Consider the following 21,657-nt stretch of genomic DNA (forward strand, 5'->3'; position numbering starts at 1 on the left):
TTCCAATAGAAGGATAAAACCTAATAAAGAAACCAAGCAGGGGAACTAGAAAGGCCATTTTGAGTGCCATTTTTTCAGTGCAGTATTGAACTCTCAATTCCTTTTCTAAAATTGTCTGGTTTATTTAGACAATTCTAATTTGTAGTGACACAGCTTTCTCTTAATAAGATGTTTGACCAACCCGAACAAGCTTTTTCAAGTTAGTGAACTATAAGTCAGATATAAATCAATGTGTTGGAGCTGAATCGTGACCTCTTTCTTTTTTAACAACACTGATTCTGGAAGTTTCTCTCCCATTTTCACCTCTATAAACCTTTCAAGAAAAAAAAGTGTTTAAATCTTTAAACCAACCTTATGACAGTTTTAAATAGTAAAAAAAGATACTATGATACTAAGGTTAAAGTAAATGGTGTCATTTTGTCGTTATCTGTCCTTATCTGTCTTAGTACTTGCCCTTTGGTGATATTACGCTGCACACACAATCGTTGTTCCTAAATTGACTTTCAGGCTGTGGTACCATAGATGCCACCCTGTTCTTTTGCCTTTATTAAGGCAAGCAAAAGACATGCTATTTTGACACTGGTTATCAACTGTGCATGTTTTCGTACATGCGAACTTTTAGTAACTCAGTGCTGTACAGTTTTATACCATTATAGTTTGTTGTTCTAGGTTGTTAGTCTCCAATATTTGTTAATTCATGAGTAAGTTGTAAAACTTAGCTCTAGGGGCTTAGCGAGTTGCATTGTAGTGTCACTGTCATGGTCCTTTGCCTTGGAGACTTCCAGAACTAAGCTTGATTTCCATGGTTATAGAGACATTTTGCTTTAATATTGTGGGTGATGTAGTATCTCACCGGGACTTAAGGGGGAAAAAATGATTTCAGACTGATTTATGGCTTCTACAGGAGCGCATACCATCATTTACCAATCTCAGACTTGGAAGGTTTATACATCATTGCTAATAATCACATTCACTACAGCTATCACAAATTACATTTTTGCTTTCAGAACCTCACTTTTTATCTCTATGCCTGTGAGAAAGATTTGGCCAAATCCATTTATGCAGCTGGATTTGATTTTGCAGCCATTTTATTGGCCAACAACTGTTTCTGTGTCTCAAACCAAAGATCTTACTATGTTAATCAGCTAATCCATCAATCTAATCACTTTAATTCAGACTAATGATGGCCGAAATGCTAATATTCTACTTGGGGGAAAATGCTGCTGATACTTGAACTTTTTCTGTCGTTTACTGCAGGGTCTGAGAGCAGCGGATAATGACCCGACAGCCCCACCATACGATTCGCTGCTAGTATTTGATTACGAAGGCAGCGGATCCACGGCCGGGTCGGTCAGCTCACTCAACACCTCCAGCAGCGGAGAGCAAGACTACGACTACCTCAACGACTGGGGACCGCGATTCAAAAAACTCGCCGACATGTACGGGGGTGGAGACGACTAGAATGGAAAGGGGCAGTCCCTTAAAGGCTCCTCCCACGTCACCTGACCTGCGGCGACGACCAATCATGGGCCTCTCTCTCTCTCTCTGTGAAAAACACACCCACCTACCAATCGCTTGGCCAGCTCCAGAGAGACTTGTACAGAGAGAGACAGCGATATAGTGGACCTGCTTTTTCCTTTAATTATGTTTTTATCAGTTTGTTGTTTTTTTTGTTTAGTTTTTTTTTTTTTTTTTTTTAGTAGTCCAGCTGTATTCACGCTTTGTGCGCATTATTTTTTCCTGAAGAATCCTGCATTTAGGTTGATGCAACCGTCTGCAGGCGAAACTTCCTGCTAGTATTGAGACAGCGCATAAAAAAGAGAAAAGAATAAAAAAAAAGACAAGGTAGGCATTCTACTCTTAAAAATGGTCTGAACAAGCCATTCTTTTTCTTTCTCTGAACTTGAATTCTTTCGAGAAGAGGAGCACTGTCGTCGTTGTCGTCGTTGTCGTTATCGTTGTTTAAGAAGTGCCTTTAGTGGTGCGTAGTTCTTGGATTTCTCTCAGGATTGGTCTTCTGTCCAGACCTACACCTGACATCAACACACACTCCTACAGCTGACCGGCCATATTCAAGTTCCTCATAATTCTCCTGCAAGAATGTTGAGGCTTTTGGCTTGTAGCTCCGTGACAGGAAGCTTACATACGTTAAACAATGTGTGTCAGATTTGCGTCACTGAATAGTACACAGTACATCAGATATTTAGTTTTCGACAAAATAAATTAGACTGCACGGTCTCACATGCTATTGAGGAGACAGTTACGGAGAGCTCGGCAGAAACATTGTCATTATCAAACCATGAGGTTTAATCGTGGGTCCAAATTTGGTAGTACCGATAATTGCTTATATGACATACCGTGATATTTTTAGCATGATCTTAAGAATACCACTACCCTGGAGGAGGCTATCTGGGTAGGCAACATTTTCGGGCAGGATTTGTGCTCCTGAGCTAAAGATTGTCCCATTCAGAAAGCAGCATATGGACAACTTCTAAGGTTCTTCTAAGGTTCCTTCTTTTTGGACAGGTTAAAAATGCAGAATCCTATGTGGCAGCAAATCTCAGAGAACGCAGGAAAGTTTGAGAAACTAAACTCTCTAAAACTCTCTAATTCTCTTCTCTACTGAGAATAGTGAAACGTAAACATATGATATCATTAATTTGTAAACCGTTATCGTTGTTATTGTGATATGAAAATGTAATGCCTTGAAGGGCTAGGGTTAGGGTTTCATTTCCATGTTTGCTCTTCAGTGAGGCTCTGTCCACAGGTATATTTTTTTGGCCTCCTGTTCGCACAAAAACAGTATTTTGGCTCACTGAAAACAAAGCTCTCAAAATTGTTTTTCCATTTACATGTGGACGGAGATATTTTCAAAAATGCTGGTCATGTGGATGAGAAAATATTTTGAAAATTGGGGTAAAAATTGAGTCTGAGTCTTCACAAGCTCAACAGGCTCTCTATAGATGCAACTGACACTTATTTAAGCAGCGTAAATTTATTACTCATCTTCAAAAGCATATATTAAGAAATTAATGAGGCCAAATTGCATGTATGTCACCAGAAGATTAAACTATCCCTCACTGTAAGCCATGGGCCAAAAGTTCCTGGATTCCCACTTTATGAGGCAAAAAGGGGGGGTGGAGTAGCAAGTGTGAGTGTTCATTCATCACATCAGCACAACACACTCACCCACTCTGTATCACTGCACTGTTGAGTAGTTTATTCATAGATATTTGACACATTTATAACCAAATCATTTGGGCGTTCATGAAGAATCTCCATCTTTTGAACGTACTGAGGAAGTATTCACAATAAAATATTCTGTATAGATAATAAATGTAGTTTGATGTTTGATGTTTCACACTATGCTGGTGTTCAAATTATGCTGAAGCTCCCATCAGGGTCACAAAAGGAAGAGTCCAGAAGGTTATTCAAGTTCCTCATAATTTTACTGTAAGCTTGTTAAAATTAACTGTAAAGTAAAGGGAAACGGTAAGAAGCTTGATAACAACTGGCGAATTTCATTTATCTTAAAGGAAATGTGTTTGGAGTTTGCTTTTTTGCCTATAGAATGAGGAGAGAGTTTAATGATTAGTCAAAATTGGTGGCTTAAAACACAATCCAGTATCAAAATGATTGGCTCATAAAATGTACTGATTAGGTTTTTTATAATTCTTCTAAAATCCTGTTGAGGTCTTTGGTTCATACTAAATTACTCAGCTTTCATACAAAGCAGCGTCCCGAGGGCAACCTTAAAGAACGTTCTGGGTTTTATTATAACGTAAAATCTGTTTATCTTGGACAGTCATTATGCATAATTCAAACACGCTTAAAAAAGTAGGGAACTAAGAATTAGTAGAACTAGGTAACTAGTGTTAGAAACCCGAAGGACTAGGGAAATAAACAATGAAACAGGAATTTACAGTATAAGTATACAGTAATGGGAAAGAGTGTTATCAAGAATATAAAGATACAGGAGCTAATATTCATCAGAGTGCATGATCAAGGATCAAGTAGACAGGAAACCCAAGAAACAGGAAGTAAACAAGGAAGTGGACAACTCATGGGGTAAATAGACTGAGGCTGCATTCACACTTGGCATTTCTTTTACAATAAAAGTGCTGGCCAGATATGAAAAAAGCACCTCACTGTAGAAACGCTCTTAGCTAGTATCGGCTAACAAACTAGCCTAGCTTGCTCTCTAGAGTAGATTTATTATTATCAGTAATGCATGTGAAATAGAAACTCTGATGATGAGGAGGTTTTTTGTCTTAGCTGTAGTTTTGGAGGCAGAAAAGAATTGCTTATCATTACACACATTGTTACTTTTAGTTATATTGCAATGTTGGCATATTAGCAATGAAATATTTTTGATTCAACATATCATAAATCTTCTCATATTCATTCACTAACTAGATTCGTTTTTCACTGGCATTCTGTCATCCATGTTGGTTTTTCTCGCTTGACTACCCTCTTACATAACGGGAGGTAAAAAAAACAGTCCTTGATGTCACTTGGCGCTTTTTTGAAGCTTTTTTGATCCGCTGTTTAAAAAAAAAAAAAAAAAAAAAACGGTCAAATGTGAAAGCAGCCTAACAGGACTACGATGAGGCTCATGAGGAGTGGATGGTATCAATGATCAGAGGGTGTGGTCAGGGTGGAGTGGAGGTGGAGATGGAGGCGGAAGGGAGACAAACTGGAAAGTCATGAGACAGGAAGGCTTGTATGACGGCAACTTATGCACTCACTATGCACTATATTCTTACACTATACAATGTGTACTCGACTGTCTAGTACGTTTGACAGTATCTCATATTGAACACTAAAGTTTTAGTCAGAAATAACAGATCATTGTGTGGTATCTCATATCAACAAGACACCAGAATAGCCTTTGCGGGAAGAAACTAATTTTACACTGTAGCGAAAGCCATTTTCAAATAAAATAACTTTCTCTTCAAATAAAGTACTCTCTGGTAGCTCCGCCCCTTCTACTGAATTTCCCACTCTAGAATTGAGACTTTGCCGAGAAGTAGCATTTACTTCCGAAAACATGACAAAGAAAAACAGAATACAGTAAGAAACTAGCTAACATTAGACACTGTGTATTTTAAAAGTGGTTTAAAATGTTCAAGTCGAGCGCTATTGCTAATCTGTGAGCTTTGTTTAAAAATCCTGTGCAGTTTCTGAGAAACAAAATTATTAATATTTTTTTTTAGAAGTCTGTGATTCGTCGTGTGTGTGATGCAGGTTTACGAGGCCTCATCAGATTCAATGTTCATTCCTTTTATTCACAGAAACAATCCACAGCTATGCTACAGAAGCCCTGCTTTGGTTTTACATACGTAAATGTTGTATATAAGCTTTTTTTAAGCACTCATTTTAATGGACCATTGTGTAAAGAGTCTTGTCTTTTATTTTTCCACTTTTTAATTAATAGTTCAAGCTTTGTTGATATCTTGAAGACACCAAGTCAAAAGCCATGTGAGTGTGGTGTCACTGAGGAATTTAAAGCCTATGGCCATCATCTAAACGCTGAATACATCATTACTGCACTCACTTACACATTTTCATGGGTTTTTTTGTACAAATATAATGAATAAAAATGATTTTAAAAAAAACTGAGTTGAGAACACAACGAAGAACTGATCACGCTATAAATTCAAATCAAAAAAAGTTTCACATTCGTCAGAAGAGGCAGTCTCCTTCAAATATGTTTTATTAGTAAAACGCATCTCAGATATCCACGAGACCAAAAGTCCAAGTGCACTACTGTTTATTTCATCACTTATCAACAACAAAATACATTTTTCTCAGTTGATCGTATTATCCAAGAATGTGTAATTTAGCACTGAGACAGATGCAGTGTTCAACTGTGTGTGTAATCCTCGTATAAACCTGAAATCTATAATATCTTGTGTGCATACAGTACACTTCTGAACTGTCATAACACCACAGAGTCGGCCATCATGCCTTCCAATTTGGCAACTAACAGGTGATTAACAGGACTATAATGCAACTAATAACAATAATCAGGTGACAGGGTCAGGGTGGAGCTAAGGAATCTCTTCCTCACGTAACAATTCCCTCCTTAGAGGATTTGAGGAGGATATTTGAAGAAATCTTTATAAATGAGAAGGCCTTGTTCTCTTAAGCGCCACTGCCTGTCACTAAGTTATGGATCTACACACACAACACTGTGATTACAAACTGAATTAATGTCACTAAAAGCATATTAGCCCATGTACAGTATATTTAAATGTTAATGTTCTGGTCTATAAAGGATTCCACTCTGTTATGCACATTTTCATGGACTTTGATCCAAGGTGCTTAAGGCTGAGGTTGGCTATAGGACTTAGGGTTGGGTTAGCATTGGGTTAGAACATTGCATTTTGCAACTCTTTGCAAATAAAAGTTAATTTATGAACATTGTTTAACTATTTGTTTCATTATTTAAATCAGGGGTCTTCAGTGCAAAGGGCTGGTGTGGCTGCAGGCTAGCAGTTATAGCCAACTTGGGTGAACAGTTGATAGTTGATTGGAGACTAAGGTGAACTGATTCAAAAAGTGAAATCAGGTGTGGCTCTTACCGTGATTTGGGGTTAGAGCTAGAGTTAAATGTTAGATTAGGTCTAGCATTAATGTTTGATGGTTAGGGCTAGCATTAAAGGTAAGGTTTGGGTTAGCGTTGTAGGTTTGGGGTTAGAGCTAGCGTTAAATGTTTGGGGTTAGGGCTAGCTTTAAAGGTTTGGGGTTAGAGCTAGGCTTAAAGGTTTGGGGGTAATAGCTAAGGTTAAAGGTTTGGGGTTAGGGCTAGGGTTAAAGGTTTGGGGTTAGGGCTAGGGTTAAAGGTTTGGGGTTAGGTCTAGGGTTAAAGGTTTGGGGTTAGGGCTAGGGTTAAAGGTTTGGGGTTAGGTCTAGGGTTAAAGGTTTGGGGTTAGGTCTAGGGTTAAAGGTTTGGGGTTAGGGCTAGGGTTAAAGGTTTGGGGTTAGGGATAGGGTTAAAGTTTAGGTTAGTGCTAGTATTAAAAACTTGGGGTTAAGGGTTGAAGGTTAGGGTCAGGGTTGGACTGAAATTTGCACAAGCAGTAAAGCTACAGAAACAGACTTGAGCACGCTCAGTTTTATCCTTATTCTCTGAATACAATCTATCTTTGTTTATCTGAAGCAGGACATCACCGTTGCAAATGAAAGCGAGTTTTTGCTTTGTGTGTGACGTTTATTACTTTTTAATAGGGAGAATGTGCATTAAAAATACATGGCATTTTTCCTATATAAACACACACGGCTAATAACAGCAGCGCAGGTCTGTACTCCGTCACAACAAAGCCAATAACACACAAAACTGCTTCAAAGCAAACAAACTGAGCATCAAGAGGGATTTAATTACTGCAAATGTGAAGATGTAAGCATGGCAGTGAATAAATAAACGCAATGTTTCTGATAGGAAGAAAGAGGGTGGTGTATATACAGCAGACACGCAGGAAGATTAATGATGTTTCTAATATGCTGTGGATCTCCAAAACAATATAATCAGAGAAAATACACACACAGTCAGAGTGTGTATGAGGCTGAGGTTGTATTTTATGCATTCTCTTTCTGTCCTTCCCTTTCATTTTGCAGTTGTGTGCAAACTAATGCACATTATTAATCACCTTAAATAACCTTTCAGATGGATTCTTATCTGAGAAATATCACCTTAAACAGTTTTTGTTAGTGCACTATGACTTTTGGATGCTACAGGAAGTGAAACGATGATTTCAGGTCTCTTTGCTTTGTTACTATGTTTGTTAATGTATTATTCGGAACTGAAATTGTGTCTTGGTTTTTTTTTTTTTTTGCATCCACTCGTTCTTTCTGGATTTTGTTATATCAGGTTTCAGAGGGTCCTACGTGCTTTTTAGGGAGGCGTGTAATTAGGCGTGTTTTAAACTAAAAAGAGTGGAAACTCATCAGACGGGAGAGACTCTCCTCCTCGTCTGTGTGTATATATGTGTATTAACTGCTTGAAGCTGAACAAATTAGGCAACATTGGACTTTTTTTTTTTTTGCATGTGTCTTTTTCTAATGGACAAGACAATTATGTATCAAATATACTGAAGAATCGAAGCGACCCGCATGAACGTGGTTGTTCTTTTCTTTTTTTTTTTTTTTTTTTTTTTTGGTCTTTTTTGGTCCAGACAGTGTTCTGGAGTGTATTATACTCACAATACTGAAGGAGACAAAGTATATATATAAATATATATATATGAAATAACTAACTAAAAAAAAGAACACAGTCATTGCACAGTTATGGAGTTGGAAATGACTTTTTTGTAAACTGTCGACAGCACAAATATTTTGTATCGTTGTTTGTACCATTTTTGTACCAAAAAAGGGAAAAAAGCAAATGAAAAAAAGGGAAAAAATGCTGATTCTTGTTTCAAACCTGTGTTTTTAGTGCCACTGCGATCAGTTCCGTATGTACGCAGCCTTGCAGAATAATCGTGTATATAAACGCCAACAGCCCTGTGTTACACTAAATAAAGCTCCCCTCCTTTTACTGAGTCCTACACGCCTCTTCACTTCATCTGAACAGTGTGATGTGGAGTTCAGCTAATTGTAAGAAACTGCAACTAGTCAGAAATCTGCATCTGTATATATAAAACTGAATATAACTCCAAAAAATGTAACACAATTCAATCACAATTCAAGTGTTTTGACTGAGAAATGTTATTATGGGAACATACTGAGAGGATGAGGCCAAGTGGATGGCCCTGAAAGCTTTGTGCATGGGTTTGGTAATGTTTCTTTGAGTAAAAACTCAATGAATGAAGAATGATTGAACGTGCACTTGAAAATTGAATAGAATCCAAAATAGCAAGTGTACAAATTGTTTCCAGACAATAGTCTAACCGGTGTATTTTTGTAACTCTGTCTCATATTAAATTCAGCTTTTTGCAATGCTCAGTTACTTTGGATTGTATTAAATTTTTGGATTGTGAGTCTCTTACTTAGCATTTAAAAAGGGCTCTACTTGGAAACACACACTTACAGGGTACAGCATATACAACCAATCAAAAGTCAGGGTGCTGGTTCCAAAGAGGCACAACAGAAATGTGTTTGCCCTATCATTGGGAGATCGCAAGTTTGAATCCCGATGATGCCAAGAGAGCCATATTTGCAAAAGATTGCTGTGCATCCATCCTGGGTGGGAGGGGCATACTCTCTGTCCCCTGTCAATCTTAGTGATACTAGGCAATCTTTAACTCCTGTAAGCTCATGTATGCAGAAAAGGGTAGATAGTACTTTCCTCTGAGTGTGTTACACTGCCCTGTGATGCAGCACGAGCAGCAGTTTGAAATGACACAGATGGCTCGCTTCACGTGTCTTGGAGGACGTACGTGTTAACCTTCACCCTCCACAGTTGGTAGCTGTCGTATGATAAGAGAAAAAATGGTAAGTTGGAATTCAGCAGGTGACCAAATTGGGGAGAAAATAGGAGTAAAAACAGTTTTCTACTTTTTATTTTCTTCTATTTTAGAATAATGATGAACTATTCGGTGCTTTTCCTAAGTTCTCAATGAAAACTACTTTTTTATGGTCAAAACTACTTGTTTACATTTTTCCATTTGTCTCAATATAAGCCTTTATTAAAATGGCTTTCAGACAAAGAAATATATATTCAATCTAGTGTGTGCAAAATTCTGTCAGAGAGACAACCAAAGAACATTTAAAATACTTGTAGAAGTTACAGAATTAACTTTTTTTTTTATTATTTTGTTCATTTGTAGTGAAAAAAATGTGTTTAAGATAAATAAGAAATAGTAGGCTGGGGAGTTATGGGCTAATATTACAATAATTTATAAACACAAACTCAAGGAGGAGAAAATGTTTCATCCACATAAAGTGCAAAACCGCATATTTCAAATGTCTCTCTCGCTCTCTTTCTTTCTGTCTCTCTTTCACACACACTCAACAAGAAAAAAGAGAGACAGAAGACTATGTAAGGGGAAAAGCCCCAGGGTGGATCACAGAGTGTGTGTCATTACAGACGTCCTGCTGATCACCTCCATCAGCATCATGACTCCATCCATCAGAACAGAAAAAAGAGGGAGAGAAACAATGAAGGTAGAGTAGAAAAGAAAAAAAAGGGAGAAATGAGGTGGAGAAGAACATAAGTCTACAAAAATGCAAAGACAGGGAAGGACATTAAAAGAGAGAGAGAATGAGAGGAAGAAGGACGACGGAAAAGGGAAAGAGGGGGATAGAGAAAATGAAATTAGAAAGAAAGAGGCAACAAGAGGCAGAGAACCAAGAAGCAGAAACAGAGAGGGAAGAAAAGCAGAAGGAGAGATAGAAAGAGAGACAGAGACAAAGAAAAATACAGAGAGAGAGAAAAGAGACTGTGAAGAGGAGAGGAAGAGTGGAAGGAGGGCAAGAGGCCGTGGCCTCATTACTGCACAGCAATGAGGAGGAAATCCATCAGTTTCAGCTCAGCAAGGAGCCGAGACACACAACGAGGGCTAAGTACACACACACACACCCACGCACGCACGCACACACGCACGCAGACACTCACTCACACACACACGCACACACGGGCTTGCACATACTCACACATACACACTTAGGGTGGTCAATATGGCAATACTTTTTCATGATAATCGGATTTTGCTGAAAAAGTGGCAATGAACCAGCCGTGTTGCACACAAGACTTTCAACAGCACATTTCTAAACAAATGAATAAATGCAAACAGTTAAAAAAAAAAAAAAAAGGAACAGTTGTTACAAAAACAGATTTGAACATCTAAGCAGCTACTGAGTAACACTGAACTGGAAGGGACCTTCAGCACACTTCTTATATTTAGATTAGAATCCGTAAGTCTCACGATGAAAAGCTTTCTGAGGGAGTCGCATTGTTAAAGGAAACAATCCCTTACACACTCCACCAGAGACAAAGATGGAGTCGCTTCCATCAGTTCAGTCCAGATCTATGAAATAAGTTTACAAATGTATTTACACACTGATGAGTGTGTGTGTGTGTGTGTGTGTGTGTGTGTGTTTATTACTACCACAGAGTGAAGGCATTTGTTAATTAATTAATAATTTTTATTGTTATTATTTTTTTTGTTTGTTTTTTCATTTTATTTCACTTGCATCATCTTTATATTTTGTCTATATACACACACCAACCTGGTGTGGTGTGGTGTGGTGTGTGTGTGTGTGTGTATGTATGTATGTGATGAGTCAGTGGGTGTTTTGTGCATCGCTTCGTAATAAGCAAAAGCGAGAGCCTCATCACTATTGATTCTGTTGCCACAGTGAGCTGTTATGCAAAAAAAAACAAAAAAAAAAACAAGTGCTTGGCCTCTGTGTGAACCTGACAGAGAGAGAGAGAGAAAGAGAGAGAGAGAGAGAGAGAGAGAGAGACCTCTGTCACATCACGCACACTGTGAATCAATATTTGCCTTCACCATCAGTTTAAGTGGATAATGAAGGACAACAGAAAAGTCTCACTGTGATTCAATAAGCGCATAAAATCTCATCTGTGTGGTAATATGATAACGATATTTTATAAGTGGAAGAGAAGAAAAGGCCTCTAACTTTGTAGTATTAACATTCAAGGCTTAGTATCACTGTTAGGTTTTCTGTTATAGTATGTAATAGTGAGGAGGTCCTCACACGGGGTACCATAAAGTAGGCACTGTGCTATAAATACTCATTAATTATGCATTAAAATTTTGAAATAAGAACATTTACAAATGTAAAGTGTTTTATTCTTCTTATACCACAGCATTTTTCCAACACAAACAATCTTTATTTATTATAGAATGATGTTGTACTTTCTAAGACTTTCCCACGGCATAAAATTCAAAGTTACAGCTTTACCTCTGACTGTTACAAAGCACTGACACTGGAGACTCCTTCCATAAATGTTAAATAAACGTCGCTTACACAAATTTGTAATAAAATATAAAGTTACATTTTATTTGTTTAACTTCTTCAAAACGTCATGAGACAGATTATCTACCATGATTTGTACCACTAGCAACTACATGATATAATTAATTATCTGTTCACACATTATCATGTATTGTTCATAGACATAATAAGAGGGAAAAAATTTGACAGTGAATTCAGATTAATTTCAGATCATTCACCAAAGAGGAAGAAGAAAAATGTGTGTGCGCTATGGATCCAAGCAGCAGACAGAGGTAGGATGTATTCTGTCCTCACCGCCTTAATTCGAATTTCCTCCTTTGGCCTTCACCATTTTTCTCCCTCTAGTTGAGTTTAGGAGCTGAGTGATCTAATCTGAGATGCAGTCAGCACAATTTCATCTGGACAGTTCTGCCCAAACTCACTAACACTAACGTTATTACACAGTAACTGCAGGAGCCATGCTAGCCCGAAGCTCCTCTTCACTGAGCTGTTAGAGTACTGCAGGGTTGTTTTTTTTTATTTATTTCTTACTGAATATTACGGCTGACAAAAACCAGCTCAGAGTGCTTTTTTGCACCAAATATTTCAGCTAATATTTTAATAAAAGTAATAAGATTTCTAATTTAATCGGACGATAACTTAATATAAAGTTATTTTCATAAAGATGTATGTGTAAGTTAATAATCACTGTACCATACAGTATATTAACATGGAAAAAATGTTCACTTATTATAATTTGTAAATATAATAACTATAGCTGGCAGGGTTGCTGGATCTTTGTGACAAAATCTTCAAAAATAACTTATAACCAGCCTGTATTCAACCTAAGTTTTGAAAAGTCAAAAAGTACGTGAACAAAGTTGTGGATGGTTCAGCAAAGATTAGTTTGCTAATATTTAGCCTGTGAGCTAACTTCAGATACACTGAGGCTTCAGGTTGTTCAGAATGGCAATATGTTTCTATAATTCCCATATAACAAATTATATAACATCTACATGATTGAATCTTTTGAATTTATAAATCATTATACATTAAACAAATGTTATAAACAAGAAAAATGGTTCTGTGATGTTTTCCTATAATAAGATAAAAGTCCCGAAGTGTTTTATTCCTCTTATTCCAGAAAAAAAAATTGCCAATGATTATATTTTTTATGTATGACAGAACAAGAAGTCTTACTTTTATCCATTTATAGTTACATTTAATGTTGTAGAACATCAGTGAAACAAGGTAGGTCCTTATATCACTTATGTTATAGCAGCTATTAACAGTCATTTTGTCCCCAGCCTCTCTTTTTTTCTCTCTTGAGCTGAATAAGATGGCAAAAAAGCAGCTAATCACGTAACTGAGAAACTGTTTCTATAGTAACAGCTCGTTCACGGGTACATGAATGATGTTTACATTTATGGGAGGAGTCTCAGTGTCAGTGCTCAGAGTTAAAGCTGTAACTTTGAGTTTTCCATCACGGGGAAGTCTTCAAAACAGAGGAGTTTACGGTTTGCAGTTTCTCGCTAACATGATAAGCAGTGTTTATGTGTCTTATTAACTTCATGAGACTGTTTATAGCTGCTATTATAGGAACTAACTTGTTTCGTGGATGTTTCACAAACTTAAATGTAATTATAAATGGATAAAAAGTATGTGTTGTTCTTTAATTAGTAAAAAGCTGTATTAATTGGCAAATTGCTGTGGTAAAAGAGAAATAAAACCCTTAATAAAAATTCGAGCTTGTAGCACATCTTTAACACTACATTTCCTGTAACAATATGCCCAGTCTGTGTTTTATTCCATACTAAATCTTTTATTATTATTTTAGCACATATTTATGCTACTATTTGCTGTTTTGTTGTTGTTGTTTTTATGAAGAGCAGATTGATTATGGCAGTGTGAAATGACCCTAAGGCTCGAGCCTGGCAGATTAAAATCTAGTCACACTGCATATCATGGTTCTTGAAAAGCTTCTGTTTCTCCCCCCTCAGAGTTCAGGGAAAAAAACTGACAGTTGGAAAGCAGAAAGAAAGTGAGAAAAGTGCAATATGCTCGGTGTATTCCAAGTAACGATTGCGCACATTAGAAAAGGCTGGCACCTTTCTGTGTGTGTCACATACACTGACTTTTTACGGCTTCATTATCGTGCACGGACGATGGTTGTATAATCGCCAAAGCAGTGTTTGGGCTTCATCGTTGAAGGTAACCTTCTGCTTTTACAACTTCACCAAAGGCAAACTCAGAACTACGAAGTGCCAGGACTTCGGTGCGTGCTGAGTCGCTAATAAAAAGACATGTCTGGGTAATTATGTTTGTCGTGATATATTGAACGCAGAGAAGGGAATGAGCTGCCCGGGACGTCTAACAGCTGTGTGTGCAGATGTTATCGGACCTCTCGTCCGAGGCAGTAAAACAGAAGCGGGTCATTTTAACAGGTAACAGCTGTTCATGGCTAATTTGTTCAATTACTGTGAGAGATAGGCCGTGGATGTTTCGGTGTTTCGACGGCCTGAGATGCAGCGATGACATTTTAACTCTGCATTTATGAAGGAGAAATTGGTGTGTTACAGCAGACATGCTTTAACCTGCTTTTTTATCACTTCAATCTCCATATTATACTCTAGAGGTGTGATGTTTGTCAGCAGATAATCAGTGAATAAATGTGTGACTACTATGTTTGATTTTAGTGTTAAATTAGATTTGCCTTGGGTTGCTAGTATTATTTATTCAGAGACAGTCACCTATCTCAAATCAGCCCTGCATATCAATTCCCTAAAGTTAGCTAGGTTTTGTTTTGGAATTTTCTTTAGTCTTAGCTAGGATTTGTTTGGGACTATTATTTAGTGTTTATATAGGTTTCATTTGGGAATATTATTTAGTATTTATATAGGTTATGTTTTGGAATATTCTCTAGTCTTAGCAAGGTTTTGTTTTGGAATTTTCTTTAGTCTTAGCTAGGAATATTATTTAGTTTTTATATAGGTTTTGTTTGGGAATATTCTCTAGTCTTAGCTAGGTTTTGTTTAGTAATATTCCCTAACATTAACTAACTGTCATACATGTACAGTACATCTACATGGAAAGCCAATATTGTTGTGTGTGCTCAAGCTTCAACTTTGGATAATAGATAGATAGATAGATAGATAGATAGATAGATCACTTTATTAAACCCAGAGGGAAATTCACACATTACAGCAGCAGTAGTAGTAGCAGAGTGAGCAAGTAAGAAATATTCAAGAGTATAAAAAGCAAATTAAACAAATGGTTTATACCTGTGAGATGTTAACAGTACTGTGTTTATGTACCTGTTTTTTTTGTTGTTGTTGTTTGTTTGTTTGTTTGTTTGTTTTGCTCAATAGACTTTCAATGTGAAATCTGCACATAATTTGTAGGCTAATACACCCATGTTTTTTGTCACTTCTTTGGAACTACAAATATTAAAAAAAGAGAGCTGGATTTGCCAGTTAACAGCCAGCCTCATGTGTGCTCATTCCTCCATGCCACCCAGTGTGTTACCATGATCTCATCCTAATTCAGGGTAAAAATAATTAATTCCAAATAAATCTGAGCGTCAGTGTGCTCAGTTTGAACATATTTCTTAGCAAAATGATATGGAGGCTGTGACAAATTTTAAAATTATAACCAAGTATTTTGAAAAAAAAAAAATCAAGAACAAGAACAAAAAAAGTTTCTACAACATAGAACATAGAGTACTCAGTATCTTTTTTAATCTCCTCTGCCATGAACTGTTAATGTTAGCAGCGTTAGCTTCAGGCGATTAGCACAGATGCAACTCCATCACTCTGAACATAGCGTTTCAGCAGCATAAAGATGAGACGTGCCTCCAGCTGCTCCGTCTGCTCATCACTCTTCTCTGCCTAATTCCGTTATACATCAGAAAGGTCACACTCCATGCCAAGCGGTTCAGAGTTGAATGTTTTCCCAAATGTAACACTCCTGCCTGAACTCAGCAGCTAATTATCACTGCTTTTGTAAGTTCAGCTCTGTGTTAGTGTCTGCTGTGATGTGGCCCTGAAGGAACCTTCATTTTCATCCATCATTAACCTTTAGGTTTAATTCAGGTCAGAATGACCGCTTCTTTCACTATAAATATAACAATATTGAAGATGTCTGTCCAGTTTATACATGTAGACAGAGATTATAATCAAAGGCCTCATATTCATATTCAGGTTAAGGGAATTTTTCAACATGATACCTGTAAAAACTGACTTTTTATTAAACATAATTCACTCCTGCCTCATCCTTGGTTTAGTTAAAGTGATGTTAAACTATTTTGACATATTTAGACGTCAGGCCTTGATTCTTGCAAGAAATCAAATGATCAAAACTTCCCTTTGAACTCTGTCTCAGAAAAAAAAAATGACAGTGCTCAGCAATTATGCATGTCTCCTTATAAATATTTCAGCCGTGATTGAAGCCATGCTGACTGAAGCAGTTAATAACCTGCTTTTAGGGTCAATTTATTACTGTAATCTGACAGCTGTGTTTGTCTAAGCTGCTTGAACATGGACCACAATCAGGGCCGGATTAAACCCTAGGCTATGAAAAATTTAGGCCCCTTTAAGATGAACATTTTATACATACTATATGCCAAAATTATTGAGTTAAGAATGTGTAATGAGGATTTAATACAGAAATTGTGCAAATTGATATTCAGACCTCAGACATAACTAGAGACTTAAACACAGTTGACAAGTTATGTGAGAGTTACGCACACAGGGCGGAGTTTGGTAATCCTAAACCCATTGTAAACCCATTTTTGTTGCATGAGATTGTTGTGAGCAAGGAGCAGTCTTAAGTCTAGCTCACTGTCTATACACTTAAAAACAGGAGGGCATGGCGGCTAGGTGGTTTGCCTCCGGTGTTGGCGGTTCTCTCCGTGCTTCAGGGGTTTTCTCCGGGTACGCCAGATTCCTCCCCCAGTCCAAAGATGTGTTGTAGGCTGATTGTCATCTCTAAATTGTCCATAGTGTGTAACTGTGTACGATTGTGCCTTGCGATGGGTTGGCACCCCATTACAGCCATTTTTTATATATTCCCTCTATTTCTCCAAATCCTTTGCAGTCATTGACTGCCTGAAGTCTGGAACCCATGGACATCACCAAATGCTGAGTTTCTTCCCTTGAGATGCTTTGCCAGGCCTTTACTGCAGCCGCCTTCAGTTGCTGCTTGTTTGGGTCTTTCTGCCTTCAGTTTTGTCTTCGGTAAGTGAAAAGCATGCTCATTTGGGTTGAGGTCAGACATTTAAGAACATTTCATTTCTTTGCCTTAAGAAGCTCTTGGGTTGCTTTCACTGTATGTTTTGAGTCATTATCCATCTCGTCAGTCACATCATCAATAAACACCAGTGACCCAGTTCCACTGGCAGCCATACATTCCTATGCCATAACACTGCCTCCACATGTTTAACAGATGATGTGGTATGCTTTGGATCCTGAGCCCTTCTTCCCTTCTCCATACTTTTCTCTTCTCATCATTCTATTATAGGTTAATCTTACATCAGGACAGGTCAGGCTTTTTTTTAGAGGTTTTTTAGCAAAGTCTATTCTGGCCTTTATGTTCTTGAGTGTTACCAGAGGTTTGCATCTTGAGGTAAACCCTTTGTATTTACATTGATGAAGGCATCTCGTGATTGATTGTAGACTTTGTCAATGATACGTCTACCTTCTCCAGAGTGTTCTTGACTTGGCTAGATGTTGAAGGGATTTTTCTTCAACAAGGAAAGAATTCTGCAATCATCCACTTTAGTTGTCTTCCATGGTCTTCCAGGCCTTTTGATGTTGCTGAGCCCACCAGTGCATTCCTTCTTTTTAAGAATGTACCAAATTGTTGATTCGGACACTCCTAAAGTTTCTTGCCATAAAGATAAACCAAATTTGTAGTGATTAATGTGAAAATTACAACTATGACTATTCATGTAGCAATATACTGGTAAGGGTGACATGGTGGTGCAGTGGGTAGAACTGCCACCTCACAGTTCCAGGGTCATGAGTTCTGTCCTGAGCTCAGGTTACTGTCCGTGTGGCGTTTCACATGTTCTCTCTGTCTTCGCTTGGGTTTCCTCTGGTTTGTGTGCATGGTGCTCAGTGATGGACTATTGCCTATTGTTCCTGGGATAAACTCTGGCTCCTCCATGACCCTAAGATATTCTGCCTAATTGTGATGCAACAAGAAAACAAAGAAATAAATAAATAGATGCTGTTTAATTTCAGAAATGGGGAACATTAAGAAACAGAAACCACTGATGTTACTGGATCGGTAGCATTAGCTGTTCTGCTGTTAGTGTCTGATAGTGATGCTTGTGTGTCAAATGTGTCAAACACATCTGCTGTGATTGGTTCTTACAAATAATCACAAAAGGTTTTGTGTAAGAGACGTGTGCTGAGTCTGCTTTGATGCAGCTTTCAGCAAAAGGCGCAGTAAGTTGCATGGATAGTGATTGTGTGTATACTTTTGAAGCGTAAAATGACAAGTGGGACATCCTAAAGTCTTGCGGCCGTGTGCGAAAGGAGGACCACGACACTGCAAGCGAACCACTTGCACATGACATCAGGCAGCATTTAACACAGTCTATAGCAGTCTATGTTTAAATAGTAAGCTTAATAGGAAGCGGAAGAGAGACTGACCTGAGCCCGCAGACCAGTGTCAGCGATCAGGATATTAAAAATGAGTGTGAGGTGCTGTGAATTGCATGCACATGAAGGTATTCATGAGCACGGAGCAGTGAAGTCAAAGTAAAACTCCTACAATGTCCGACAGTTTCTTTCCGCACTCGCTTCACTGCGCCACACTTGCTAATACCTTTGTGTGCATGCAAATGACAGCAACTTCTGCTCATTTTTAATGAGCATGCTCGCTGATACTGCTCCATGTGCTCACGTCGGCCATCTTCGCACTCTATTAAATATACTGTTGAAATGCCATAGCGATTCCTGCAATGTTCTAAAAACATCTGCTGTGAAAATGGCTTGTTTTACAGTTTGCAGAAAACGTAACAGCTTGAATATTCTTGGAACGAAATGTCTCTAGAATTGTAAAATTGTTTGGCAGTAATATGGTAACAAGTGTGTTAGATCAGTGTTTTCCAATTCGGCACCATATGTGTGTTTGCTTTTCTAACGCACCTGATTCAGCTCATCATTTTATCAAAGTAACAGTTCAGCAGTTGGGTATCTAACGTTTGTGATTTAGTTTCGCACTTGGCTAAGAAGCTAATGTAGCTCATACAGTATATTAAGGGGAAAACTATAGATATCAGTTTGGAATTGAGCACACAAATTGCACACATAATTCATCAGCAGCTACATTACCCTCATAGCTCCAGTGTAAAACTAGAGAAACTTCAGCAGACAATATGTCCTGTGATGCACGTTTTCCTGCTCTAACACACTGTGTGAGGATTTAGGATACAAGTCATGTTAATGAGCCAACTATTAATCAGCCCTCTATGAGAAGGACACATGCAACACTCCTTCAGGTTTTAACAAAATGCCTCCTGAGTGGAAATGACTTCATTTCAGGAGCCCAAATGCTGCCTAAGCATGCTAGGGAGCCTCCTCAGTGAAGTATATGTATGAGGCTGCAGTGACCTCTTATGGTGAACTTTGGCACAGCATGCTGAATATTTGAAAATTAAAAAAAAAAAAAAAAAAAAAAAAAAGCAAGGAAAAGAAAGAAAAGAAAAAGAAATTGAAAAGTGTATTTTAATATATAGAGTTAAATTGTCAGCTATACCTTTTCTTCTGAAATATAATAATCTTTAAAGGCATTGATTAATTGAGGGGTGATTCTTCAGAAAAAAAAAAATCCCAAGTGCATATCTAATGCTCTACAGCATTTTTAAAATTTAAAACTATTGACTAACAAATTTACAATTAAAATTTAATGTCTAAGTCTAATGAGCAAGTTGGACAGTGTCACATTCAAATTGAATTTGGGAAATGATTTAAAAAAAAAAAAAAAAAAAAAAAACATTGCTATTGAAAGCTTTAGTTGCTTATTTGAAAATTCTCCACTTTCCCTCTTTTGTTCAATGATACTGTGATGTGACATGTTCTCAAGAGACTTAAAAATATTTCAAGTTGGATATTTCCCAAGGATTTTCACTCTCTGTTCAGCCCACTCATTATTTTTAATAAAGATCTTTATATCTCTATTTAAAAAAGACGGTGTTGTGAAAATCTTTGTTGGTTTGGGACTGGTTTGTGAAAATGCACAGAGAAGGAGTGAGGATTTAACAAGATCAGAGAAACCGTTCTTCTTCTTCTTCTTCTTCTTCTTTTTCTTCTTCATCATCTTCTTCTCCTTCTCCTTCTTCTTTCAGCTGCTCCTGTAAACTTTAACATGTTAATATCCTGCTGTTGATGTTGGGGGCTTTGACTCTCCACTATTCTGTGATACTGCTATGTTTTAGAGCCTACAAGTAAAAAAATAACTGCCATGAGCTTCAGCACACTTCAGTGTTAATCAGTTTTGGCAGCTCCAGCCTTTGACTATCAGTTATGAGTGGATGAATTTACATTTCTAATGAGTTTGTTTGTTTTGAGAGATATATTAACTGTTTAATGTTTAATAATGAATGTAATTAGCCTAGTGAGGTTTGGCACATTCCACACAAGACAATTAAATGGCTCTAATTCTTTTTATTTGAATCTCTCTTTGAACGAACATGTTTTGAAAGGATCAGTTTTGCTAGTTACTCAACACATTTATAATTTTCCACTTTAACAATCAGTCATTTGTGGTTGTACCAAGAGATATGACATGTTGCTTGTTTTGGTCTCGCTCAGGACCTCACAGCCGGTCTTGCCTCCAGGGAAACCAGCATGTCCTATGTCACAGGTTCTCAGCCCTGATCTTAGAGTACTACTAAATTATTTGATCACACAGGCTACAGGGTTCGAACCCTGGTCCTGGAGAATTCCCCGTCCTGCTTATTTTGCAGGGAAAACTCCTAAATGTGTTGGACATGGGGTTCTCCAGGATATTAGGAACCTGTAGTCTTTGTGGTCATTGTAATTCCCATCATCTGTGATCTTCTACCTAAAGAGCACATTACACAGAAAAAAAATAAATTAGTATTAGTAATGTATGTTCTTGTTGATCCCTGAGCTGTCGTCTGACTGCAGAACATCCTCTTCGCCAGCAGAGGGCGCTCACAGCGCTCCGACGCTTCGAGGAACAAACATCAAAACAACGAATCCAAAACGTTTCAAAAGCCTCGTTTTGTTCTCAATACCTGTACTGTATTAGTTTAGATGCCTGAAACACCACAACATGGCTAATTCTTTTTTTTTTTTTTTTTAACTGCATTTCCGCGTTGAAGAACTGAATTTTGAGCCCGCCCCATGTGCTGATTGGACAGATAAGGAGCCTCTGACCCTACAGGGATTCTGATTCGTCAGATTAGCGACATGAGGGACTGAGGTTGATTCTGATTGGCTGTTTCTGCTCTGACTAAATCATAAACAAAATAATCATTAGGCAGGTGAGATGGTGCTGAGGAATGCCTGTAGTGAGAAGTTTTATACTTCATAGTAATAATAATAAGAAGAAGAAAAGAAGAAGAAGAATACTTTTTTCAGTTAAATTTTACTGACATTTTTCAAAAGCAGAAAAATCTATATAAATTATCCCATATTCAAATTATTCAGAAAAGCTAAACAACAACAACAACAACAATAATCATAATAATAATAATAATAATAATAATAATATCTGATGTTA

The 21,657-nt window shown here is 37.5% G+C and overlaps 1 protein-coding gene across 1 annotated transcript in view; it reads left to right on the forward strand.

Annotated features, from left to right (window-relative positions):
* The window catches only part of LOC113545692 (cadherin-4), a 336,885-nt gene extending 328,346 nt beyond the window's left edge, over positions 1–8,539 (forward strand). Inside the window, exon 17 of the mRNA XM_053240848.1 lies at positions 1,258–8,539. Coding sequence (XP_053096823.1) covers positions 1,258–1,461 — 204 coding nt within the window. The 3' untranslated portion in view covers positions 1,462–8,539. The remainder of the gene's footprint in view (positions 1–1,257) is intronic.
* The last annotated feature ends 13,118 nt before the right edge of the window (positions 8,540–21,657 follow it).

This window comes from Pangasianodon hypophthalmus, chromosome 16, assembly GCF_027358585.1.
Source record: "Pangasianodon hypophthalmus isolate fPanHyp1 chromosome 16, fPanHyp1.pri, whole genome shotgun sequence".
Classification (NCBI taxonomy): Eukaryota; Metazoa; Chordata; class Actinopteri; order Siluriformes; family Pangasiidae; genus Pangasianodon; species Pangasianodon hypophthalmus.